We start from the raw sequence: 20,923 nt of genomic DNA on the forward strand, positions 1-20,923 counted from the left end.
TATTCCTCAAGATCACACCCTTACGAAGTGTCACTGCGGGCAAAGGAAAGAAGCTCCAACCGCGGCACGTCGGACCCTACAAGATCCTCTAGAGGGTAGGAGCGGTCGCGTATCGATTAGAACTGCCATCCAGTCTCTCTCGAATTCACGATGTGTTCCACGTCTCGATGCTAAAGAAATATCATCCCGACCCATCCCATGTATTACAACCGGGGGAGATTGAAGTAGATGAATCGCTTGCTTACGAAGAGAAACCTATCCAAGTGCTTGACCGGAAAGTCAAAGAGCTCAGAAACAAGCAGATTCCGTTAGTAAAAGTGCTATGGAGAAACCATGGGATAGAGGAAGCTACGTGAGAAGTGGAAGAAGAAATGCGAAAGAAATACCCGAACCTTTTCGGGAGTTAAGGTGAGAAATTTCGAGAACGAAATTCTTTTAAGGGGGAGAGAGTGTGAGAACCCGTAAATCCCCTAATAATTTTCCTAGGATTTATTCCCTTTAATGGCATGTTCCTGCATTTTCTGGCTTAGGAAATTTTCCTGGTGAATTTTATGAGTAAATATAAATTTTAGATGATTTTTCTAGTATTGGATAGTTTTTAAAAAATTAAGGATATATAACGGACGTGGGACCCACTAGTGCGAAATGTTTGAAAAAATTCGACCAATATGGTTAAATTTCGGATACTGGTTGAAATTTATCGGGTGTTAAGAGATAAGTAGAGGTTGAGATGTGATTGATGTGAGAGGGAACCAAAAGGATAGAGATGTTGTAAATGAGTGACAAGTGTCACTTTGTGAGAGGTTGTGACTTGTTGACAACTATTCACCTTTTTTACTTTTTACCCTTGGATTAAATATCTCAAAAAATTACCCAAAATTCACTCTTTTCTTAACCATTGTGGCCGGCCCTCTCTAGCAAAGAAGGAAGAAAAAACTCTTCAAAGTTTGGCATCCATCTAGTGCAAATCATCCAAAGCAATCACTTAGACTTGTTTCTACTCCATAAAATCTCTTCTTTAGGTGTTAGTAAGTGGTTTGGTGAAGTGTTTTGGGAAACTAAGAGGACAAGCAACTCTTCCTCTCTTGTTTACTAGGTGAGTGGTGATTGAACCTTCTCCTTCACTTAATGAAACTTAATTTGTGCCTAATGGGAGCTTAAGTGATGAAATATGTGGTTTATTTCTTGCTTTTGGATAACTTGATGAAGTTTTCAATTTATTGGTGATTTTTTTGGTTTAATATGATCATGATGTTGTGGCCTTGTATGATGATTGGCAATGGCCTAGAATGACTCTGGTAGGTGTAAATGATAGATAATTGTAACCAATTTCTGGTTTGGAAGGAACTTGAGAAAGTTAGGGTTTTATATCCCCAATTCTGTCCGGTTTTGTATCTCATGGTTAGAGGCCGAATTGGCCTTGTCTTAAAACATGAAAGTTGTAGGTATTGATGTTATAAAGGTGCCTGTAAAATTTCAGGTCAAATGGAGTAGTGTGGAATGAGAAAAGTCGAAATTACTATTGCTGTTTTGGTTTGGTCAGAATGTGAGAACTGCGCCTGTAATTGACTGTTTTCGCTGGAATTGTTTTGGAATTTGTTGTTGAGGTCTTCTGATGAAATGTAGCTTGATGTCCTAGCTACCATATGCCTTTGGAATTTTGGAATTTGGACCTGTATAGACTGAGTTGTACTGATTACAGCAGAATGTAGTTTGCAAACCTGTTATTGCGGTTCTGGTTTAGTTTCTTGCATATTTGACCTAGTTATGCTAGGAATTGGACTGAGTGACCTTCTACATTGTTGTAGCCCTGTTTCTTAGCTTCGAAACTGTGGGTCTTACACCTTCATCCGATAACCATAGTGACCTTAGTGCCATTTCCGTAAAATGAGGTCAAACATTATTTTATCAAGGTTAAAGCTAGTGTCATTTCCTGATTTTCTGGTGACCTATGATACTTGTATATGCTTATGAAACCCTATTGGGGTTGTGATTGGCATTGCTTTATGACTCGTTATCGAGTCTCATTGTAATTGTTTGCGTGTTTTAGGGCGTGACGGTGGTTCACGACGTACTTGTGACGACGGTGTATGAAACATCACCTACTTGATTGGTGAGTATACTACTCACTTAAATGTTACAATGTGGCTTTGCTATATGTGAATTTGATGCCTTGAAAGCTTATTTGGCTATTGGAATTGATTGAGGTGAGGGTGTACTTGACCGCCCTCACCCCTTGTGATGCCATTCATGACTGTTTACCGTTTCACTGTAATACTGAACTGGATATACGAAATATTGATTTTTATTCATGGAAAACTGATTTGGTGTCGTTTGGACGAGTATCCCACGGCCTTACTGTATTACTGAGTTCAACCCCGTTGGTAGTCAATGGAATCGAGTCGGCGAGGGATTGGTCGTGAAAATTGACATGCCACGGGGACTGTACTGGGGAATCTTGTAGTAATGAAACTCTTGATTCCGGTATACTCGAGTATTACCAAAAATGACTAATTGGAGTGCGGGTCCCGTTGGGGTATGTTGGTTGGAAGGATGGAAGTAAAGTGATGTCTACAGTTGGTTACTCTTTAACATTGACGGAGGGTCAATGAGGTTGGATCAAGAATGTAAGCGTGGAGATGGGCTCTTGAGAGCCTTCCGTATCCTTTTACCAACTTGTTATATTCCTTATTTGTGTACTTGAAATGAAAGGTTATGCTATATGCTCTTTGATGCTTATGTGGTAGTAACTCACTGGGCTTAAGCTCATTCCGTTCCATTTGTTTTCCTTACAGGAAAATGACCACTTTTGGAAAAGGTTGGGTTAGTTGGTTGTCAAGTTGACCTCATGTAAATGTATCTTTTGAATAGCTCTTTGAATGAAACCCTAATGTGTATAGGGTTCATTTTCTTTTGATTGGCAAACCGAACATGTATATTCATGACGAATGGTTGTTGGCATGCCATTTGGTTGTAAATGTTGAAGTTCAATGTATGTATATGTTTGATTGATGTTTGGTTGGAATCCGGACTGACCTACATTTCAAATGGAAGAGGAAAAATTTTGGCGGGAATGAACAGGACCGAATCCGGCCAGAAACTGGCCGGATTGCCGACCGGATTGGGAATGTTTTTGGAAAAAAATTTGCTACTCTCGGCCTTGTATCCGGTCGAGAATCCGTCCGAAAATCCGGCCGGATTCTGACGTGGCCGGTACTGTTCATCATCGGCTTTGCTTTTCATTTTTTTTTTATTTTGTGATTTTGACTTGTTTGCGCGCGTTGGTATGTTCCGGGACGTAATAGATCGAAGTAAACTGATCCGTAGCCCTGGCGAGAGTTGGGCAGGCAGTCCGCTAACCCCTTTGGTTCGCCTTAGGGGAAGGTGGGGCTGTCACATACAAGGTAATACTCGAGTATACCGAAACGTTCACCCAAGTCCCTAATCGCCCGACCGAGTCCGGTTCTGGCTCGAGACGACCGGTAACAAGGGGCAGTGGCCAGTTCAGCCAAAAGGCTTACATTCATGCGCAAATAACATTTCAATCGTTCAATCATTGAAAATTTCACAATCATTTAGGCCGAGTGTGATAAAGTACACACTCGCTTTGAAAACTCGTTTTGGAAATCATTGAAAACACTTAATACGTTATCAAATAATAATACAAGTCATGAAGTCAAGAAAATACAACCAACAAGGAACTAATGCAATCGAGTAAATAATATGCAATCGAGTAAATAATGCAAGAAAACAGTTCATAAGTAGTTTTGGAAATAGTTTGGGGTCACTCACCTCCACAGCTCAGGAACCAACCAGCATATATCATTGTCTTGCTCAAATCCAAGTCTTAGATCACAAACTCAATGCAATCAAGTCCTTTCAAAGTTCGGACAGCACTTCCACTAAATTTGCTTACTTTTCCAGCTGTCAAGGCTTCATTATTTCCTCAGCCAGTCCCAAAGTCACACAAATAAGTTCATTCAATAATCATTCAATAAGCTCCAAGTAGTACAAGTACAATTCAAGCTAGGGAAGAGTCCGGAAATGAAGGTTAAGCTCTAAACCATAAAAACAATTTTTGACATCATTTGCGGTTTCAGCACCATTGGCACTACAATTATCGGATGGAGGTACAAGATGCACCGTTTGGAAACTAACAGATAGGGCTACAATGTTGAAGAAGGTCACTCAGTCCAGTTTGCAATGTATCCAAGTCAAAAGATCAATATACCAAACCAGCACCGGCAAAACAGGTTCACAAACCGCATTCTGGTTCAAACATCATAAGTCAGGTTACCTAAGTTCAAATCCAAAAATTCCAAAGCCATCCGAAAGCTACGATACAAGGCTACATTTCATCAGAAGACCTCAACAACCAATTCCGAAGCATTCCCAACCGAAATAACCAATTACAGACGCAACTATCAAATTCGGATAGAAACAGGGCAGCAGGGGTAATTCAGTCTTTTCACATGCTACGTTACTCCGATTGACCTGAAATTTTGTAGGCATATCTAAAATATCATTCCCTATAACTTTCATGTTTTAACCCAAGGCCAATTCATGTATTTTCAGGATCAAAAATGGAAAAACTACACGAAAACAGAATTCTGGGCGCGAAACAGGTTTCATGGACAGTCAATGGTATTTCAGTCATTTCACATGCTACAGTGGTCGGATCAAGCTGAAATTTTTTAAACAACTAGTTTATGCCCTTGGCTACAACTTTCATGTTTTGGCCAAAATCTAATTCGGTAAGGATCATGGTGAAAAGTCACGATCAGATTGGGTAAAAAGACAACCCTGTTCACTGAACTCCTACCTAGACCAGTCTGGGTATTTCCGTCTTATCTCAGGCTACGCAGCTCGGATTGGGTTGAAAATTTACAAGCAACTAGAAAACATCATTCTCTACAACTTTTATGTTTTGTGCTAAGGCCAATTCAGATTCTAACCTGGTCGAACAGAAACAGGCAGAAAGGGAAAAAAATGGAACCCTAATCTGGAAATTCATGCATTCATGTGCCAATTCTTCCATAAAATCACATCTATAACCAACATAAACCATTAATTTGACATTAGCAAGATCAAAGAAAGAATTCCCTAGTTACTCACCTTGCAAGCTCAAGAAAGTAAGCAACTTAGCACCAATTTCTTCCAAACAACTCCACAACCAACCTCAATATCACCAAACTAAGAAGTTCTATGGAAACATTTGAAGATTAAACGGTTGAATTGAAAAATTGGGTAAGATTGGAGCCTGAAAATTGAGAGAGTTTTCTTTCCTTTGTTCCTAGCAAGAAATTCGGCCAAGAGCTTCAAAATAAGAAGAATTTTGGGTCAATTTTGATTTAAATGGTAAAGGCATGAATAGTGGTCAAAAGGTCAAAAAGGTAAGAATAAATCCTCAAGTGACACATGTCCTCTTCATTAATTTCTTGCCTAACTTTTTGTCTCTCTTACACCAATCCACTTGGCAACCTCTAAATATCTCATAACACTCGGTAAACTAAACCCAGTATCCAAAACTTAACCGAACTGGCCGAATTTTTTCGAATTTTCCACACTAGCGGGTCCCACGTCCGGTATATGCTCTTAATTTCTCAAAAACTAACCGATACTAGAAAAATCATCTAAAAACTATATTTACTCAATAAAATTATCTAGGAAAATTTTCTAATAAAGAAATTGTCAAAAAGGCGGGCGATCAATAAAATTAACCCTAGAAATTTAGAAAATTTTCGGGTTCTCGCACTTATTCTTTCGGGGCGTCACAAAAACATCAATGTTTGTAAGTAAAATTTAAAAAGTGTTACAGTAATATCAATATTCTTACTTTCAAACATTTAATTTATGGCCCTATGCCCCTCCCTTTTTGTAAGAATATTACTGTAACACTTTTTGAATTTTACTTACAAACATTGATGTTTTTATCATAAATTAAATGTTTGAAATTAAAATACCTATAAAGAGCCGATACTTTAAATAGGTAATGCGTACTGCGTATAGTTTACCATGTAAATAGTTTGTTAATTAGTTAGTTAGTTAATTAGTTAATTAGTTAAGCAGTTAATTAGTTAATTAGTTTAACATGCAAATAGTTTGTTAGTTTTAGACAGACAACAACTTTAGTTAATTAGTTAATTAGATAGTTAGTTAATTAGTTAATAGTTAATTAGATAATTAGTTAATAGTTAATTAGTTTAACTATTAACTAATTAGATAAATAGTTAAGCAATTGTCAAGCAAATAATAATTGTCAAGCAAGTAAGGGCAAAATTGGAAGAAAATTCTTATCTCACTTCTACAAAAGCTGTCAAGGAGGTTTTTGCAACGAATTGTTACTGTTCAGGGGAGGTTAATGCAATTTCTAAACCTAGAGGGGAGGTCAATGCAAATGTTAGAAATCTCAGGGGAGGTTTCTGCAATCATCCCCTATTTTTATTCAATATTAAGAAGAAAGGAAAGGCAAAAAAAATAGAAGCACCGTGCTATTTTTATTCTGACACCATGATTTCAACATTTTCAAGCATTTTGAGAACACTTCCTTGGTTTAGTGGTTTATGTGAAAGCTAACATTCTCCTATATTACCACAAATATTGATATTTTTTTTTGAAAGCACACAAATATTGATGATTAATTAAAAGGCTTGCACAAGTTAATACTTGTATAATTTTAAGCTAACAGCCACTACAAGTATCAACCACTTCCTTGTTAAGTTTTTATTACCGTTGAAGGAAAAATGGTTATTGGTTCCACTTAAAAGGCTTATCGGTTGTCTTCGCAGTTACGAAACTGCTGAAATCCGTCCTTCAATCCATGGCGGAAAGCAGCCGCAGCGGTGGCGGCGGAGTTTTAGATCTACCACCGGAGATAATCCATCATATCCTATCTTACCTCTCAGCCGAAGAATCAACAAGAGCGAGTTTACTATCGAAATCATGGTTTGGAGCGTGGCAAACACGGCCAAAGTTGGAATTCAATCCTAAGCTCTACTTCCACAAGAAACTCAAGCTACGCAGCCCCTGGCTTCGGAGCAAAAAAGAGACAACGAATATTTGCGAGGAGTTTTTCTGGCACGTGAAGAAAACCCTGAAACCCTACCGCAAGCAGGGGATATGTATTGACACGTTGAATTTCAGGGTTGAAGGAGTCTTTTCGCTGTTGAACCCATTCGTCAAGGAATGCACAAAGGTAGCTGCGCGAAACGGGTTGGAGGAATGCACGAAGGTAGCCGTGCAAAACGGGGTGAGGAATCTTGATTTTTCACTCCCAGACTGTGATTTGCCTGAAATTGTGTTTGGGGCTAAATCCCTAGTTGAATTGAGTGTTAGGGACGGTTATATCATGCCAATGTCGGTTGGGAAGATTATGTGTTCTGAGCTTAGAAAACTATGCCTTATAAAGGTAGATTTGGATGTAGAGATGTTTGATAATATAACTGAAAGCTGCCCTTTAATTGAAGTGTTAGAAGTTCGGTACATTGAGGGGTTTGATAATTTTAAGGTGACTAAGTTGAATAATCTTAAGGAACTTGCAGTTGGATTACTTGAAAATCAGTCGGTTATAGTTGATGCACCAGAGCTTGAGTCGCTCACTTGCATAGATGAGGAAAATGGTAATGAGGATGAGGACGAATATGAGCAATCAACTTGTTTGATTACTTTGACTGCCTCATGGTATCAGAATCTCAAGTGTTTACTGTTTACTGGGATTGGGATCGGCGACTCTTTCTTTATGGAATTTGCATATAAGTTTCCCAACCTTGAGGATTTGATAGTGAGATATTGTAGAGAATTGGAAAGCATCAAGATTTCAAGTCAGTCCCTCAAGAGGATACAGTTGATGGACAATAATAGGTTGGTAGAGGCACAGTTTGATGTTCCAAAGATTGTTTGTTTTGAATATTGTAGTGGTCGCAGCATCGTACCCCGGTTTCATTTCGCAGCTGCATCCAGCGGCTGGACTTCTTACTTTTGTTTATCCAAGAGGGTTGATGTTAATAGTTCATGGTTTGTCGAATTGAGAGAATTATTAGCAAGTGTAATTCAGTCCAAAATTTCACTTGAGATTGACTTTGGATGCAGCATATCCTTTGATCTAGATGAGATTAGAAATATAGTAAAAATTCATGAGCCTCAAGAGGTGGATGAGTTGGCTTTGCAATTTGATTGGATGTTCTCTTTAGAGAAGGGACTTTCAGCCCTTGATGGTCTTTTTTGGGTTTGTCGTCCTAAATATGTCTACGCACACTGGGATGATGACGTACGAGAGAATGAGGCAATGAAGTTTCTATATGAGACACTGATGTTCAGAAAAATTCAGGATAGGTTTCATGATTCACAGCTAAGTAAGATTTGGCTGCATGATTTAAAGGAAGTCAATGTTGAGGTCTTTGATATGGGTACTTACGTGATAGTGGATAGAATTGTTTTTACTAAAAGGGGGATGAAGGAGCAGCAGCAGCAGGAAGATTTGGACTGGGAGAACTTTTTGAGTTTGTTGAGAAATAATGGGATTAGGGAAAGGATAGTTTGCTTCAAGTTGGAATTTAGAACACATGATATACCACAAGAAGTTAAAAGATTGAAAATGCAGAATTTGAAGTTGGATCAACAACAGAAACTGTGAATGGTATGTTTTTAGGAATATTCTGTAAGTATGGTAATCTAGCTGAAGCTCTCTAGTTGAGGGTATTAGTTTATTGAGTTTATCTGTTCATTTGTGGTTGAGTTCATAATATAGCTGGACATGTTTCTCTTGATTTAGGTACCAAAATTTTGGTGTTTTTAAAGGATGGAGAAGCTTATTGCTAGTGTAATTCACCATTAAGTGCAATAAGGTTTCACCTATTGCTTCAGTTATTTGGTGGAAATATTGTCTTTAAAATTGGTTTTGCAAAATATGCTGTTTTCACATATTGTGGTTTGTTTATTTTGTGGGTTGTTGAGTTCATTGCACTTTTTTTTGTTTAACATCACAGGTTACATGTCATCAAGAAGCATGGAGGAAGGGTTAGAGATTGCGAGGATTCAAGAAGGAATTTGCGGTGATGGTTATATTCTATCATACTTACATGAGCTGTTTAGGAAGTTGGACAAACCATGGCTACTATTTCTTAATTTTTAACCAGTTGTTGGGAATATTGAAAATTATACTGATTTGGAGGTTTTGATTCATTTTGGAGTCTGTTTATGCTTTTACTTGATATTTTAAGGTTACAGGTACTACTATTTCATCTAAAGATCCAGTGCTGGTTGAACTGAAATAGCAACAGTTGAATCTAACTGGCAACCATTATCTGAATTTTTGAAGCCCATAGTGCTGATACTTTAGGTGCAACACATAATTGATCATATATAGTTGCTTTAGCCAGCTAGTTTACTTAAATTCAGTTTAGCTGCTGTTATTTTTCTTGCTTTAAAATGTTTTTTCTTTTATATGGTACTATGAAAAAATGTGAGATTCTTGCCTGTGAAACTCTCTTTGAGGACTCTCTTAAGATGTTGCAATATGCACCAAAATACAGGGACACTACATCCCTACCTTTTGGCACCAAAAGACGGGAATTCTGCTCCTAGTAGGCCTTCTTTTTTTTTGTTGGGGGGGGGTGGGGTTGATTCTGAAGGTGACTATTTAAAATGGCCTTAGAAATTGTGAAACAAACTTGAAAAACTGTCTGTACATGACCAAAAAGTCTTGATAGCTTTCCTTTCTTGAATCTTAGGCATGTTCATTGAACTAGGGTTGAAGTATAAGTTCTTTCAACAACTTGTGGCGCATTTTTCTTTAGGTAGAGATTTTCTTGAACAGTGCAGCAAGATAGATGACTTTAGGAAGACACTAATTGATTACATCTAAGCAGTGCTGCCTGGACCTTAGATAAGACAATTACAAGCATTGTTGTAGACACATTTGCTTGGTGTGAACAATTTCTTTGGAACATTACAATGAAGCTTACTCACGGAATTCTTGCTAGCTTTAGGAGCTCAAAGACCAAAAAAGTGATACTCTTGCGGGTACTAGATGCTGGATTTGCTGTAGATTAGCAAATGCAACAGTACAGCAACTTGAGTAGCTTATTCGTACTGCTTCTTATCTAATTCCTTTGCTTCTGATTCACCTCTGTGGCTACTTGCTAGTTAAATAGTTTTCTTTCAACAGTGCTGTAAAGCATTTAAGGGAGATTGGTAATGAAGTCAATTAGCATAAGATGGTACCGTAAAAAGGTTTTGTACCATAATTTGCTTTAATGTCTTGGCTCTTATGGAGACTTGGCACTTAGGCTTATATGCTAGGCAAGCTCCACCAATCCACTTGTTCTGTCTGCGGTGTTGAAAGTACATTGATGAACTGCCTTTTTTTTCTGTCCAGTTCCAGGAGTGCTTTACAGAAAATATTTGCTCCTTCTTTGTATATATGAGGTAGATATGATTGGTCAGTTGAACTATCATGATTAGAAGGGCTTTTGCTCGGAGTTTTATCGGGCACATTGGTACCAATGTACCATGTTCTAGATTCTAGGACTCGTCTGTTCAAATACATCTTTTTATTGTTTTCTTTTTGGGAAATTGTCATGGACATTTTGGTATAAGGTTGTTTGTTGGAGACAAATAAACAGGAACATAGAGAACTATGATTTAGCTAGGATAGAGCCAGTTTAGTTGATACAATTGGAGTCTACATAACCGAGTTTTGGTAGCATGATGCAAAGGATCTATGCATCTTTTTTGGAAGACGTAGTTGTTAAATCATTAGTGGCATAATATTTTGCCTCTTGCTATAGTTATATTGTCAATAGTGTCTTCATATGGATTGTGGTTGTTTTAATAAATATGGCTTTTTTGCTTCATTTGACAACGATTCTCTAAAAAGACAAACAGTATTTGGTAATTTGATTCATCATATGCTAAAAATTCCATGAATATTTCTTTATACACTTTATAATACGTTTTTTCTTTACATACATTACATTCTAAAAAATGGCATAATAAAATTTTCCTAAAAGCTCCTCAAAAAATGCGATCCAAAAATTGTTTTTGTCTTTCAAATCTACATTAATAAATTCCAAAAATACAACACATAATATAACTAAAAGAAAAAAAAATTTCCCACCGTTCTTCTTCCACATACTATCCAACACCATCACCACCACCACCACCAATCACTCTCCACTGCCACCGCCACAGCCACCATTCTCCCTCCTCCACCACTGCTGCCACTTTCCCCCTTCCTCTCTCCTTCCTCCCTTTTCTTCCTCCTCTCTCTTCTCTCCTCCATCGCCAATTTTGTGTTTTTGGTCGAAATGATGGATAGAAGACTCAAGCTTCTCATAATTAAACATTGGTGGAAGAAGACTAGTTGAGCAATGTCTCGATGGAAAACAATGGCGGGATCTTCTTCTAAAGCCAATCCTTTTTGCCTATATCAAAAAATAATAGTACCAACAAAAAATATGATCAAGAAACACATTAACAAGAAAAGAATGCACAAGATTGCAATCCTATTGGCACCCTTTTCACGAATTTGTGCAGCTGGGGATTTGAAACAGAGGAATGGCTTTCCACGGTCTGAAGGATTGAACCCACAAGAGCCATTATTAGCCCTGCAGGTTTTGCAGCTCATAAAGTAGCTATTTGGCCTTCATCTAACTCAACTTCAACTCCAAGTTTCAAGAAATTGTCAAGAAATCCTAGAGCATCACCTTCGCAACCCTGTTGAGAGTCTTGTTGGTGTTTTGATCTATATTCAGAAGAAAGGTTTATAAGGGTTCTTGAGAAGTTTGCATTCTCAGGAACAATGCTTGAAATTTGGAAGGTTTGGAGGTGGACAAAATTTGAGTACGAGAAGGAGAGGGAGAGGGAGGAGGAAGGATGTAGGAGGAGGAGGGAGAATGAGAGAGGGGGAGAAAGAGAGAGAGAGTAGAGTGGTGGTGAGTGAGTGGTGTAAGCTTTTTTCAAAATATCTCAAAAAGGTTATAAATTCAAAAAACAATTCCTAAAAATACACTCAAAAACACTCCTAAAAACATTTATAGTAAAATTTTTCCATATGTACAATTACAATAAAGTTTTTGAAAAATACCTTGTTTGGATTTCCTTTGTTTTCTCAAAACTATTTTTTGTTTGTAGAATCTATAGTAATAAATTCCAAAAATAACTTCAAAAATAACTCAAAAAACACACAAATTCAAATACACCTAAAAACTAAATAAAAAATACTCTCACCTTTCTTCTTCCACACACTACCCACCACCACTACCCCTCTTTGCTCAACCGCTGTGACCACCCCTCCTCGCACCACCGCCGCCGCCATCCACCCCCTCATCCCTCTTCTTCCTTTTGTTGTTTCTGTTGGTCACAATTCATCAAAATTAAGTTCAATCTAGAAATTATTATCCAGTTCTTGAACAATTACGCAAGTCTCCTTATCTAGCTTCCAGGGTGTTACCCTGGTTTAAAGCCAAGTAAATCCAATCTTTAGTACTGCTATATATTCTCAGCTTTGCTACCTATATTAAATTAATCACTCATATTCTTCGACTAATGTATTGTTTATACTAGTTATAAAGCAAGAAGAGATGGGCATTTCCCGCCACCCCATGATCATCATCAAAATCCACCGCAGGGCCAAGGCCATCAGTAGTAGGAGGAGAAAGCAGCATTTCATCCAAATGCCATCCCATTAATCAGGAAAATCCCGATAGTCAGCAAGCTGCTGTTGGCAAGGTTGCCACTGCCGTTCAAGAAGATTTTCATTTGCATATTCTTCAAGATCAAGAATTGCATGATGCAGCTTCACTAATCCCAAATCTTGAACTTCAGCCTTTCTATCAAGACTAAGAACACCACGATGCAGCTACACTAGTCCAAGTTAATCTTGAGGTAGATATTAATATTAGTCTGGAATTCGATATCAGGAAATGACGTAGTCAAATCACAAAAATGGGATCCTTTGATCGTCACCATCATCTTGGTGTAATGGTGACTAGAGTAGTGGTAATTTTAGAAACAATTTTCCAAATAAATCAATGTAACAATGATATGGATACACTAGAAACTCAAATTCTCACTAATTAATTCAAATATTACGGAGAAACAGATATTTGTGTGGGATTAGAGGGTGAAGAATGTTGTGAAGGAAACTTGGGAGAAAAGGAAGAAGGTATTCACTTAACTAAGCAGACTCAATTTTGACAAAATAAGCAAAATTGTAACTGAAAGAAAATGTGAGCTCACAAGGTTTATATAATCTTAACTAACTCCCTAACAACTAATTGAATGACGACATGTGTCCATAAGGGAAAAGACAAAAAGTTACAACTGCTACTTATACTCTTCCTTTTGCTCCAGTAGAGGCATGCTTCTCAGCAAGGGTCGTTCCTCGCCTCTTCAAAAAATTAGCTTTTACCTCTCATGCCTTCTTCCCAATTTCTGACTACCAATCTGAGCTTCCATTTTGACCTGTTCACTATGACAAGGCCTCCCCCCTTAGCACAATCTTGTTCTCAAGATTGGAAACTTGGAAAAACTGTCTCAATGTACTTTGCATCTTCCCATGTTGCTTCTTCTGGTGATGAGTTCCACCACTGCACCAACCAACTGTAGCATTATTCCTCTTCACCATCCTTCTATCAAGCACTGCAATAGGCTCCATCCTCACTCAACCCTCTTTATCAGTGACTAGAAGCTGTGTGGTGGGAACAGCATGCTTACTTACCTGCCTTTTCAGTAAAGAGACATGGAAAAATTGGATGAATTAAGGATTGAGCTGGTAATCTCAGCCTATAAGCTACCTTTCCAATTCTGCTTAGGACCTGATATGGTCCACAATACTTGGCAGAGCGCTTGCGAGTCTCTCTTACAGCCACTGTGTTTTGTTTGTAAGATTGTAGCCTCAAATGCACCTAGTCCCCTACAGCAAATTCCCTTTCACTTCTCTTTCTATCAGCATACATATTTATTCTCTACTGTGCCAACTCTAGGTTTTTCTTTAGCATAGCGTCTAGCTTCTTTCATTCCTGTAAATAATCCTTCACAGCATCTATATTGGTCTGCAAATATGGCCCTAGAGCTAGTTGTGATGGTTTAAGACCATAAAGTGTCTCAAATGGACTTATCTATATGGAAGTACGGTAGGTGGTATTGTACCACCACTTAGCCAAAGACAACCACTCACTCCATCTTTTTGGTCTATCATAAGCCATGCACTTGAGGTGTATTTCCAAACCTGATTAATCCTTTCACTTTGACCATCTATTTGAGGGTGGTATGCTGTAGAATAGGATAGTTCTATCCCTATCAGTGTGAACAAATCCTTCCAGAGTTGGCTCAAAAAAATTTTGTCTTTGTCAGACAACATAGTCTAAGGTACTCCATGCAATTTACAAACATTGTCCAAGAGGAATCTAGCTACCCTGGCAGCAATAAAGGGATGTGTAAGGCTAAAGAAGTGGGAGTACTTGGTGTACCTGCCCACTACTACCATAATGGTGTCTTTGCTTTCTGACTTAGGCAACCCTTCTATGAAATCCATAGTGATGTGACTCCAAGAGTATTGGGGTTGGAGAAGGCCAAGATACTACACGTCCTCATCTTTACACCTTTTAGACTCATCATACTGTAACACTTCTTCTTTGATGTTCTTATATATCCTGGGCAGTAAGCAAATTCCTTGGCACTTAGATAGCTGGCTTGGACAACTGAATGACCTCCTACTTAGGATGAATACAGAGCAGCAATTAGCCTTTTCCTGATATCTCTATTAATACCAACATATATTCTACCCTTATATCTCAAATGACCATCCTAGTAAGTATAGTCAGCTAGTTGTCCAGGAGTGATAAGCAATTCATTCACTATCTTTAATACTTGATCATCCTCTTGGTAACTATCAAGGATCTCTCGGACCCATACAAGCACCATCCCCACCATTTCCAATCATTCACCTTCTTTTGTTTCAGCTCTTCTGGACAATGTATCTACCACCACATAATTCTCCTTTCCCTTCATGTATTGAATTTCATAATTCAACCCTAGTAATTTAGTTAACCATTTATGCTGCATAGTTGTAGTTGATTTCTGTTCCAGCAAAAAATTTTAGGCTCTGGTGATCAATCTTTATAATGAAATGGTGACTTTCCAGATAATGTCTCTATTTACTCATAGCTGTAACAAGTGCTAGAAGTTCTTTCTCATAAATGGATAGTCCCAAATTGTTGGCCCTAAGAGCTCGATTGAAGTAAGCAATAGGCCTTCTATTCTGCATCAATACAGCTCCACTACCTCTCCTACATGCATCTATTTCCACAGTAAAGGGCTGAGTGAAATCTAGCAAGGCTTCTAGTAAGACAAGTACAGGAGTAGTAGACATAGCCCTTTTTAGTTCCTTAAAAGCACTCTCTATTTCTTCATCCACTCAAATCCATCCTTTTTCAGCAAGTTAGTGAGTGGCTTGGCAATGCCACCATACCCCTTAACAAATTTTCTGTAGTAACTGGTAAGTCTAGAAAACCCCTTAAGCTCCTTAAAGTCCTTAGGTCTTGGCCAAGTTACCATAGACTATTTTCTTAGGATCAGCTTTCACTTCATTAGTTCTATTGATATGTCCCAAGTATTCATCCTGCAATTGAGCAAAAGAACATTTAATCCTTTTTACAAAGTTCTGGTAGGATTTTAGGATCTCTATCACCTGCTGTTTATGACTCTCTAATGTGGAGCTATAAATTAAGATATCATCAAAGAATACTAACACAAATTGCCTCAGATACTCCTTAAACACTTCATTCATGAGACTCTGGAAGGTTGCTGGAGCATTAAAAAGCAGAAATGGCATCACTTTGAACTCATACAGCCCCTGATGAGTTTTAAATGTAGTTTTGTGTATGTCACTCTTCTTCACCCTGATCTAATAATAGCATGCCCTTAAATCAATCTTGGTAAAGTAAACAGAACCAGGTAACCCATCAATCAACTCATCAATTAATGGCAAAGGGAACTAATCCTTCACAGTTAGTTAATTGAGTTGTCTGTAGTCCACACAAAATCCCTAACTTCCATCTTTCTTTTTGACCAATGTTAGTGAAGCAAAATAGCTTTGGCTGGGTTGTATAATCCCCTAGTCCAACATTTCCTTGACTAGTCTCTTAATCTCTATCTTTTGCATGTATGGACACCTATATGGTCTACTCGGGAAGTGGTATGCTCCCTCCTTGAGCATTATCTGACAGTCATGGCTCCTGAGAGAACGGAACCCTTTAGGTTCTGAGAAAACTTCTGAATACTGATCAATTATTGTAGCAATATCTTGTGGTATCTCCTCTTCTTTCTCTGGGTTCTCCTCTACCGAACATACTAATGCTACTTATCGCACTGCCTATTTTCTCCTTCACTTCTGCAATCTGCTATCTTTAATTATTTTTAATTGTATAGTGTTCTCTCTTTGCATCTCAACTCTAACACCTCTGATAAATATTGTTCCACAGTTAACCACTCCATTGGGCCGTGGGTTTTGTTCCTAGAGATGGGGTTATAGCCCACAACAAGTGAAGAGCCCAAACCCGCAGGTCAAGAGGCCCAGCACCCCTCCAAAAGGCCTCGATCAGGTGGGGGACACCACGACAGGATATTAAAGCCGCCCAGGACTTCCTCCCTAGCCAATGTGGGATTATTACAATCCACCTCCCTTAGGGAATCCAGCGTCCTTGTTGGCACACCGGGGTCGGGAGTCGGCTCTGATATCACCTGTGACAGTCCCATCTTCCCCTAAGGCGAACCAAAAGGTTTGGTGGACTACCTACCCAAGTCTCGTCAAGGCTCGATCGCTCTCATCAAGTGAAATAAGATATAACCTCGAGACTAAGCGAAAAACAATTCCCAAACTTGAAACATATACTTACATTCATATCCATCTCAAACAGAAATACAATCCCAATTAGAACAAAAGTTTTAAGTTCTTACTACATCCAACATTATCCAAGCATTAGCGCGAGAACAATAAAAAAATAAAATTTCAAAAACTAGACCAAGTTAGTCTGCACAGGACTCACGCCCTCGCTCGCATCCCCTGTAAGGAAAACAAAATTAACGGAATGAGGTAAAAGTCCAGTGAGGTTCCATACACATAGCCAAGTAATTAAACAAGGACATTAATCATGTAATAACAAGTAATCCAGAAAACATTTACAATATAAAGCAATGATAACACACTCATTAAAAGGATACATGCTCACGTGGAGCTCTTCGTTCATTCATTCCACCAATCATTTCCTTATTCCTTCAGTCATTAAAAATTATATTTGTAAGTGAAAACCCCTCCATTGTTCTTGCCATTTATTCATTCATTTCATTTTTCCCCTACTGGACATTGACCAGTTTCCACCAATCTTCATGGTCATACTCGAGTATACCAAACATTAACCCAGGGTCACCAATCGCTCGACCGAGTCCGCTTCTGACTCGAGTTGACCGACAACGAAGGGCAAGGGCCCAATTCAGCCAAAAGGCTTACATTCATGTACAAGTAGTATTTAAACATTTAATCATTTAATCATTGTAAATTTCACATTCATTTAGGTCGAGTGCGATAAAGTACACACTCGCCTAGCAAAATTCATTTTTGGAAATCATTGAAAACATTTAACATTTAATCCAATATTCACAAATAGTCACATAATCACAACAATCCACATAGTCATTGGAAACATAACGTACAAAGACCACTCACCTATTTAAGTAAAATAACGTTCAAAATATTCTTTCGGATAGCACCCTCAATCACCAAGGAACCCTAAGAGTAACCAAGAAAACACATTACGGTTCTACCATCAAAGATTTAGGTGAATCGAAGAAAATCTGAATAATTACTAGGACAATGTATAAATATAATTTTGGAAGTAAAAAGAGTACATTTAAACCAAAGGACATGAGTAAAATATTTGTAAAACTTATGCTCGCTCGTAAAACTTTGAAATCTCCATTTGAGTCGAAGAAACGAAGAAAACGTATTTCTATTAGTCGTAAATTTTATTTTTCCAAGGGTACAAGTTTCGGCCAGATTCTAACTTATATACCTCTAATAAAGAAGACTTGAATACCTTAGATGATTCAAATTAGTTTCATCCTCAACCCTTACTCAAGTCGCGAGTACATCTACCTAGCCCTCGAGTGCAAATTTGGACAGTAAGCCCTTTGTATTTACCTATTTTTCAGCCATTTATGACTTTATTATTTTCCTCAATCAGCCCCCAAAATCACATACAAATAATCTCATTGCAATAGCCGTTCAATAGGCTAAAAGTCATTCCATTACAAAACCAAGCTAGAAAAGTGACCGGAAATAAGGTTTAAGATAAAGAACAAAATGACAGGTTTGATGTTTTTTAGCGTATCGGTCACAACCGAAGCTACGCTTATAGGATTGGAGTACAATTTATACCGTTTCGAAACTAAGACAAAGAGTTACAACTTTCATGAAGACAACTCAACCCGGTTCACAGTTTATCCAGGTCGAAATTACAGATTATAGAACTAGAATTTCACTGTCAGGCTGGATAATAGCACTGGGTTCAAATGACAATAATTCAGGCTACACAAGTTTGATTGAGGCGTTTTTGGATGCTTTGGAAAGCTAAAACATAAGACTACAAGTTTTATGTTTTGGTCAACTGATGATTTAATACCGATCATGGTGAAAAATGAAGCCAGAATGATGAAATGTCAAAACTATCCACAAAACTCTACCTATAGCAGTCAAAGGTATTTTTGTCATTTCATGAGCTATAGTGCTTGGATTGAGCTGAAATTTTATAACCAGTTATAAAACATCATTTCCTACAACTTTTATGTTTTAAGCTAAGCCCAATTCGGCTTCCATCATGGCCAAATGAAACTGATCAGAACAGGGTAGTACAAAAACTTAAAGCTAGAATTTATGCAAACCAACCAGAAATTTCTTTAGGCAAAGTAAACTAGCACCTAAACACACGATTTTCCATACATCAAAGCTAGTAAATCTTGACCAACCATTACACTTCACATGTGAGCAGAAATTACACCATAAAACTGAAAATTTTCATATCACTACCTCAACTCATGAAATATTGCATAAAACTATCAAAATCTCAACCATAAGCTATTAGTTTGCACATATTGAAAGTAGGAAAAAGTTGCTAGCCAAATATACCTTGTAACCTCAAGAAAGATGATAGCTTAGTCTTTCCCCCTCCAAAATAACTCCACCAAAGCCTTTAACCTTCCTTAGTGATCACTTGTATGGAGTAGTTTCAAATTTGGTTGGCTAAATCACAAGATCCAAGCTAGCAAGTGAAGTAGAAAATGGAGTTTTTCTCTCTTATTTCGCTCCTCAAAACAGCCGGCCAAGAAGAAGAAAATGGAGGATATTTTGGGTCAAAATTTGTTTTAGTAAAGTGAAGAAAATTAGGTCAAAGTCCAACCTCCAATGATGTAGTGACACTTGGCCTTTCTAGTGTTTTCTCTAATCCTTTGGCTTCCAATGGTTACATCATCTAACAAATCTCTAATTATCCTCTAGCACCTTGTATAATAATATCCCTTGATACCTCATCACCTAGTCGTCAAAGTTTTATCGCACTAGCGGGTCCCACGTCTATAACGCACTTCAAATTTAACGTACACTAACTTATACTACGAAAATGATTTAAAATTGTACTTACTTATAAAAATGCATAGAAACTTTAATATTTTAAAGGCAAGTATAAAAATGTAGGCAAAAATAAAATAATGCCTAAAAAATGTGAAAATTTTCGGGTTCTCACATAGAGTACCTTCCAAAGTACGAATAATCAGAGTCCCATTGCTGCTCTTTCTATTTTTTACCCTGATTTTAATGTCTCTTGCATATTGTCACCAAAAGTGTTTGGTTGTGTTGCTTTTGTACATGTTCATGCACACCAAAGAGGGAAACTTGATCCAAGGGCTTTAAAATGTATTTTTGTGGGATACTCAAATACAAAGGAAGGATACAAGTGTTATCATCCATCTTAAAAAAAAATTTTACCCCCATGGATGTCACATTTGTTGAAAATGAACCTTACTCTCAAAGTAATAATCCTCATCTCCAGGGGGAGAGTTCTTGGGAAGATAAGGAATTTCTCCTTGACCTTCAAAGTTCTACTGTAAACTTGAAGTCTTTCAAACTTGACCATACACCAAATTCCAAAGGAGAACATGCTAGCAGTGAACCTGAACCTGAATTTGAAGTTGAACATGCCAGTAAAGAAATTGAACCTGATCTTGGAGCGGAGAGAAAAACTAGTTTAAATCCAACTACACCACTCAAGGTCTACTCAAGGAAGATAGTTCATATTTCTGAACCTGTGCAAATCCAAGAATCTGAACCACAATCAGGTACTGAAAATTTTGTTCCTTTGTGTGTTCAATCTGACTCTGCTCCTTGTGAATTTAATGATTTAGACCTGCCTATTGTTGTTTGAAAAGGAACACGAGAATGCACTAAGCATCCAATTTCAAATTTCGTGTCTTTCCATAGATTCTCTCCACAACATAAAACTTTTCTTACCACAGGGTTTTTCTACGGTGGAACAATAAAATCAAGAAGATGATTAGATGAACACGGGAAGAAAGCCTAAAATTTTGCTCCTACTAATTTGGGCATTTTGAAGTTAGTTAACTAAGGTTTAAAATCTAGTTTAGTAAATAAATCTTATCCCTTCAAACACTGCAGGACAAGTGTCAAATATCTAAAACCGGGAAATGGAGAGGTGCCAAATGCAAGGTTCGTCATTATGAAAAATAGAAAAACTATCATAATTAGATGACCCCACTTTTTATAGGGTATACCCTAAAAGTTAGCGGATCGTCTGCCTGACTCTCATCAGGACTCATTGATTTCACATTAATTTCAGAGATAACCATTTGATAA

At 37.8% G+C, this 20,923-nt stretch overlaps 1 protein-coding gene across 2 annotated transcripts; it reads left to right on the forward strand.

The window, feature by feature from the left end:
* Positions 1–6,503: 6,503 nt before the first annotated feature.
* On the forward strand, positions 6,504–9,245 carry LOC140014363 (uncharacterized). Of its 2 annotated transcripts, XR_011821127.1 has the most exons (3): positions 6,504–8,635; positions 8,771–8,843; positions 8,985–9,245. XR_011821127.1 is itself a non-coding variant. In XM_072065145.1 (2 exons), the coding sequence occupies exon 1, from the start codon at positions 6,821–6,823 to the stop codon at positions 8,630–8,632; it is 1,812 nt and encodes a 603-aa protein (XP_071921246.1). In that variant the 5' UTR covers positions 6,505–6,820; the 3' UTR covers positions 8,633–8,635; positions 8,985–9,245. The 2 variants fall into 2 exon arrangements, 1 of the variants encoding a protein (XP_071921246.1); XM_072065145.1 differs by lacking the exon at positions 8,771–8,843 and having other exon boundaries at positions 6,505–8,635.
* Positions 9,246–20,923: the final 11,678 nt, after the last annotated feature.

Source organism: Coffea arabica, chromosome 9c, assembly GCF_036785885.1.
Source record: "Coffea arabica cultivar ET-39 chromosome 9c, Coffea Arabica ET-39 HiFi, whole genome shotgun sequence".
Taxonomy (NCBI): Eukaryota; Viridiplantae; Streptophyta; class Magnoliopsida; order Gentianales; family Rubiaceae; genus Coffea; species Coffea arabica.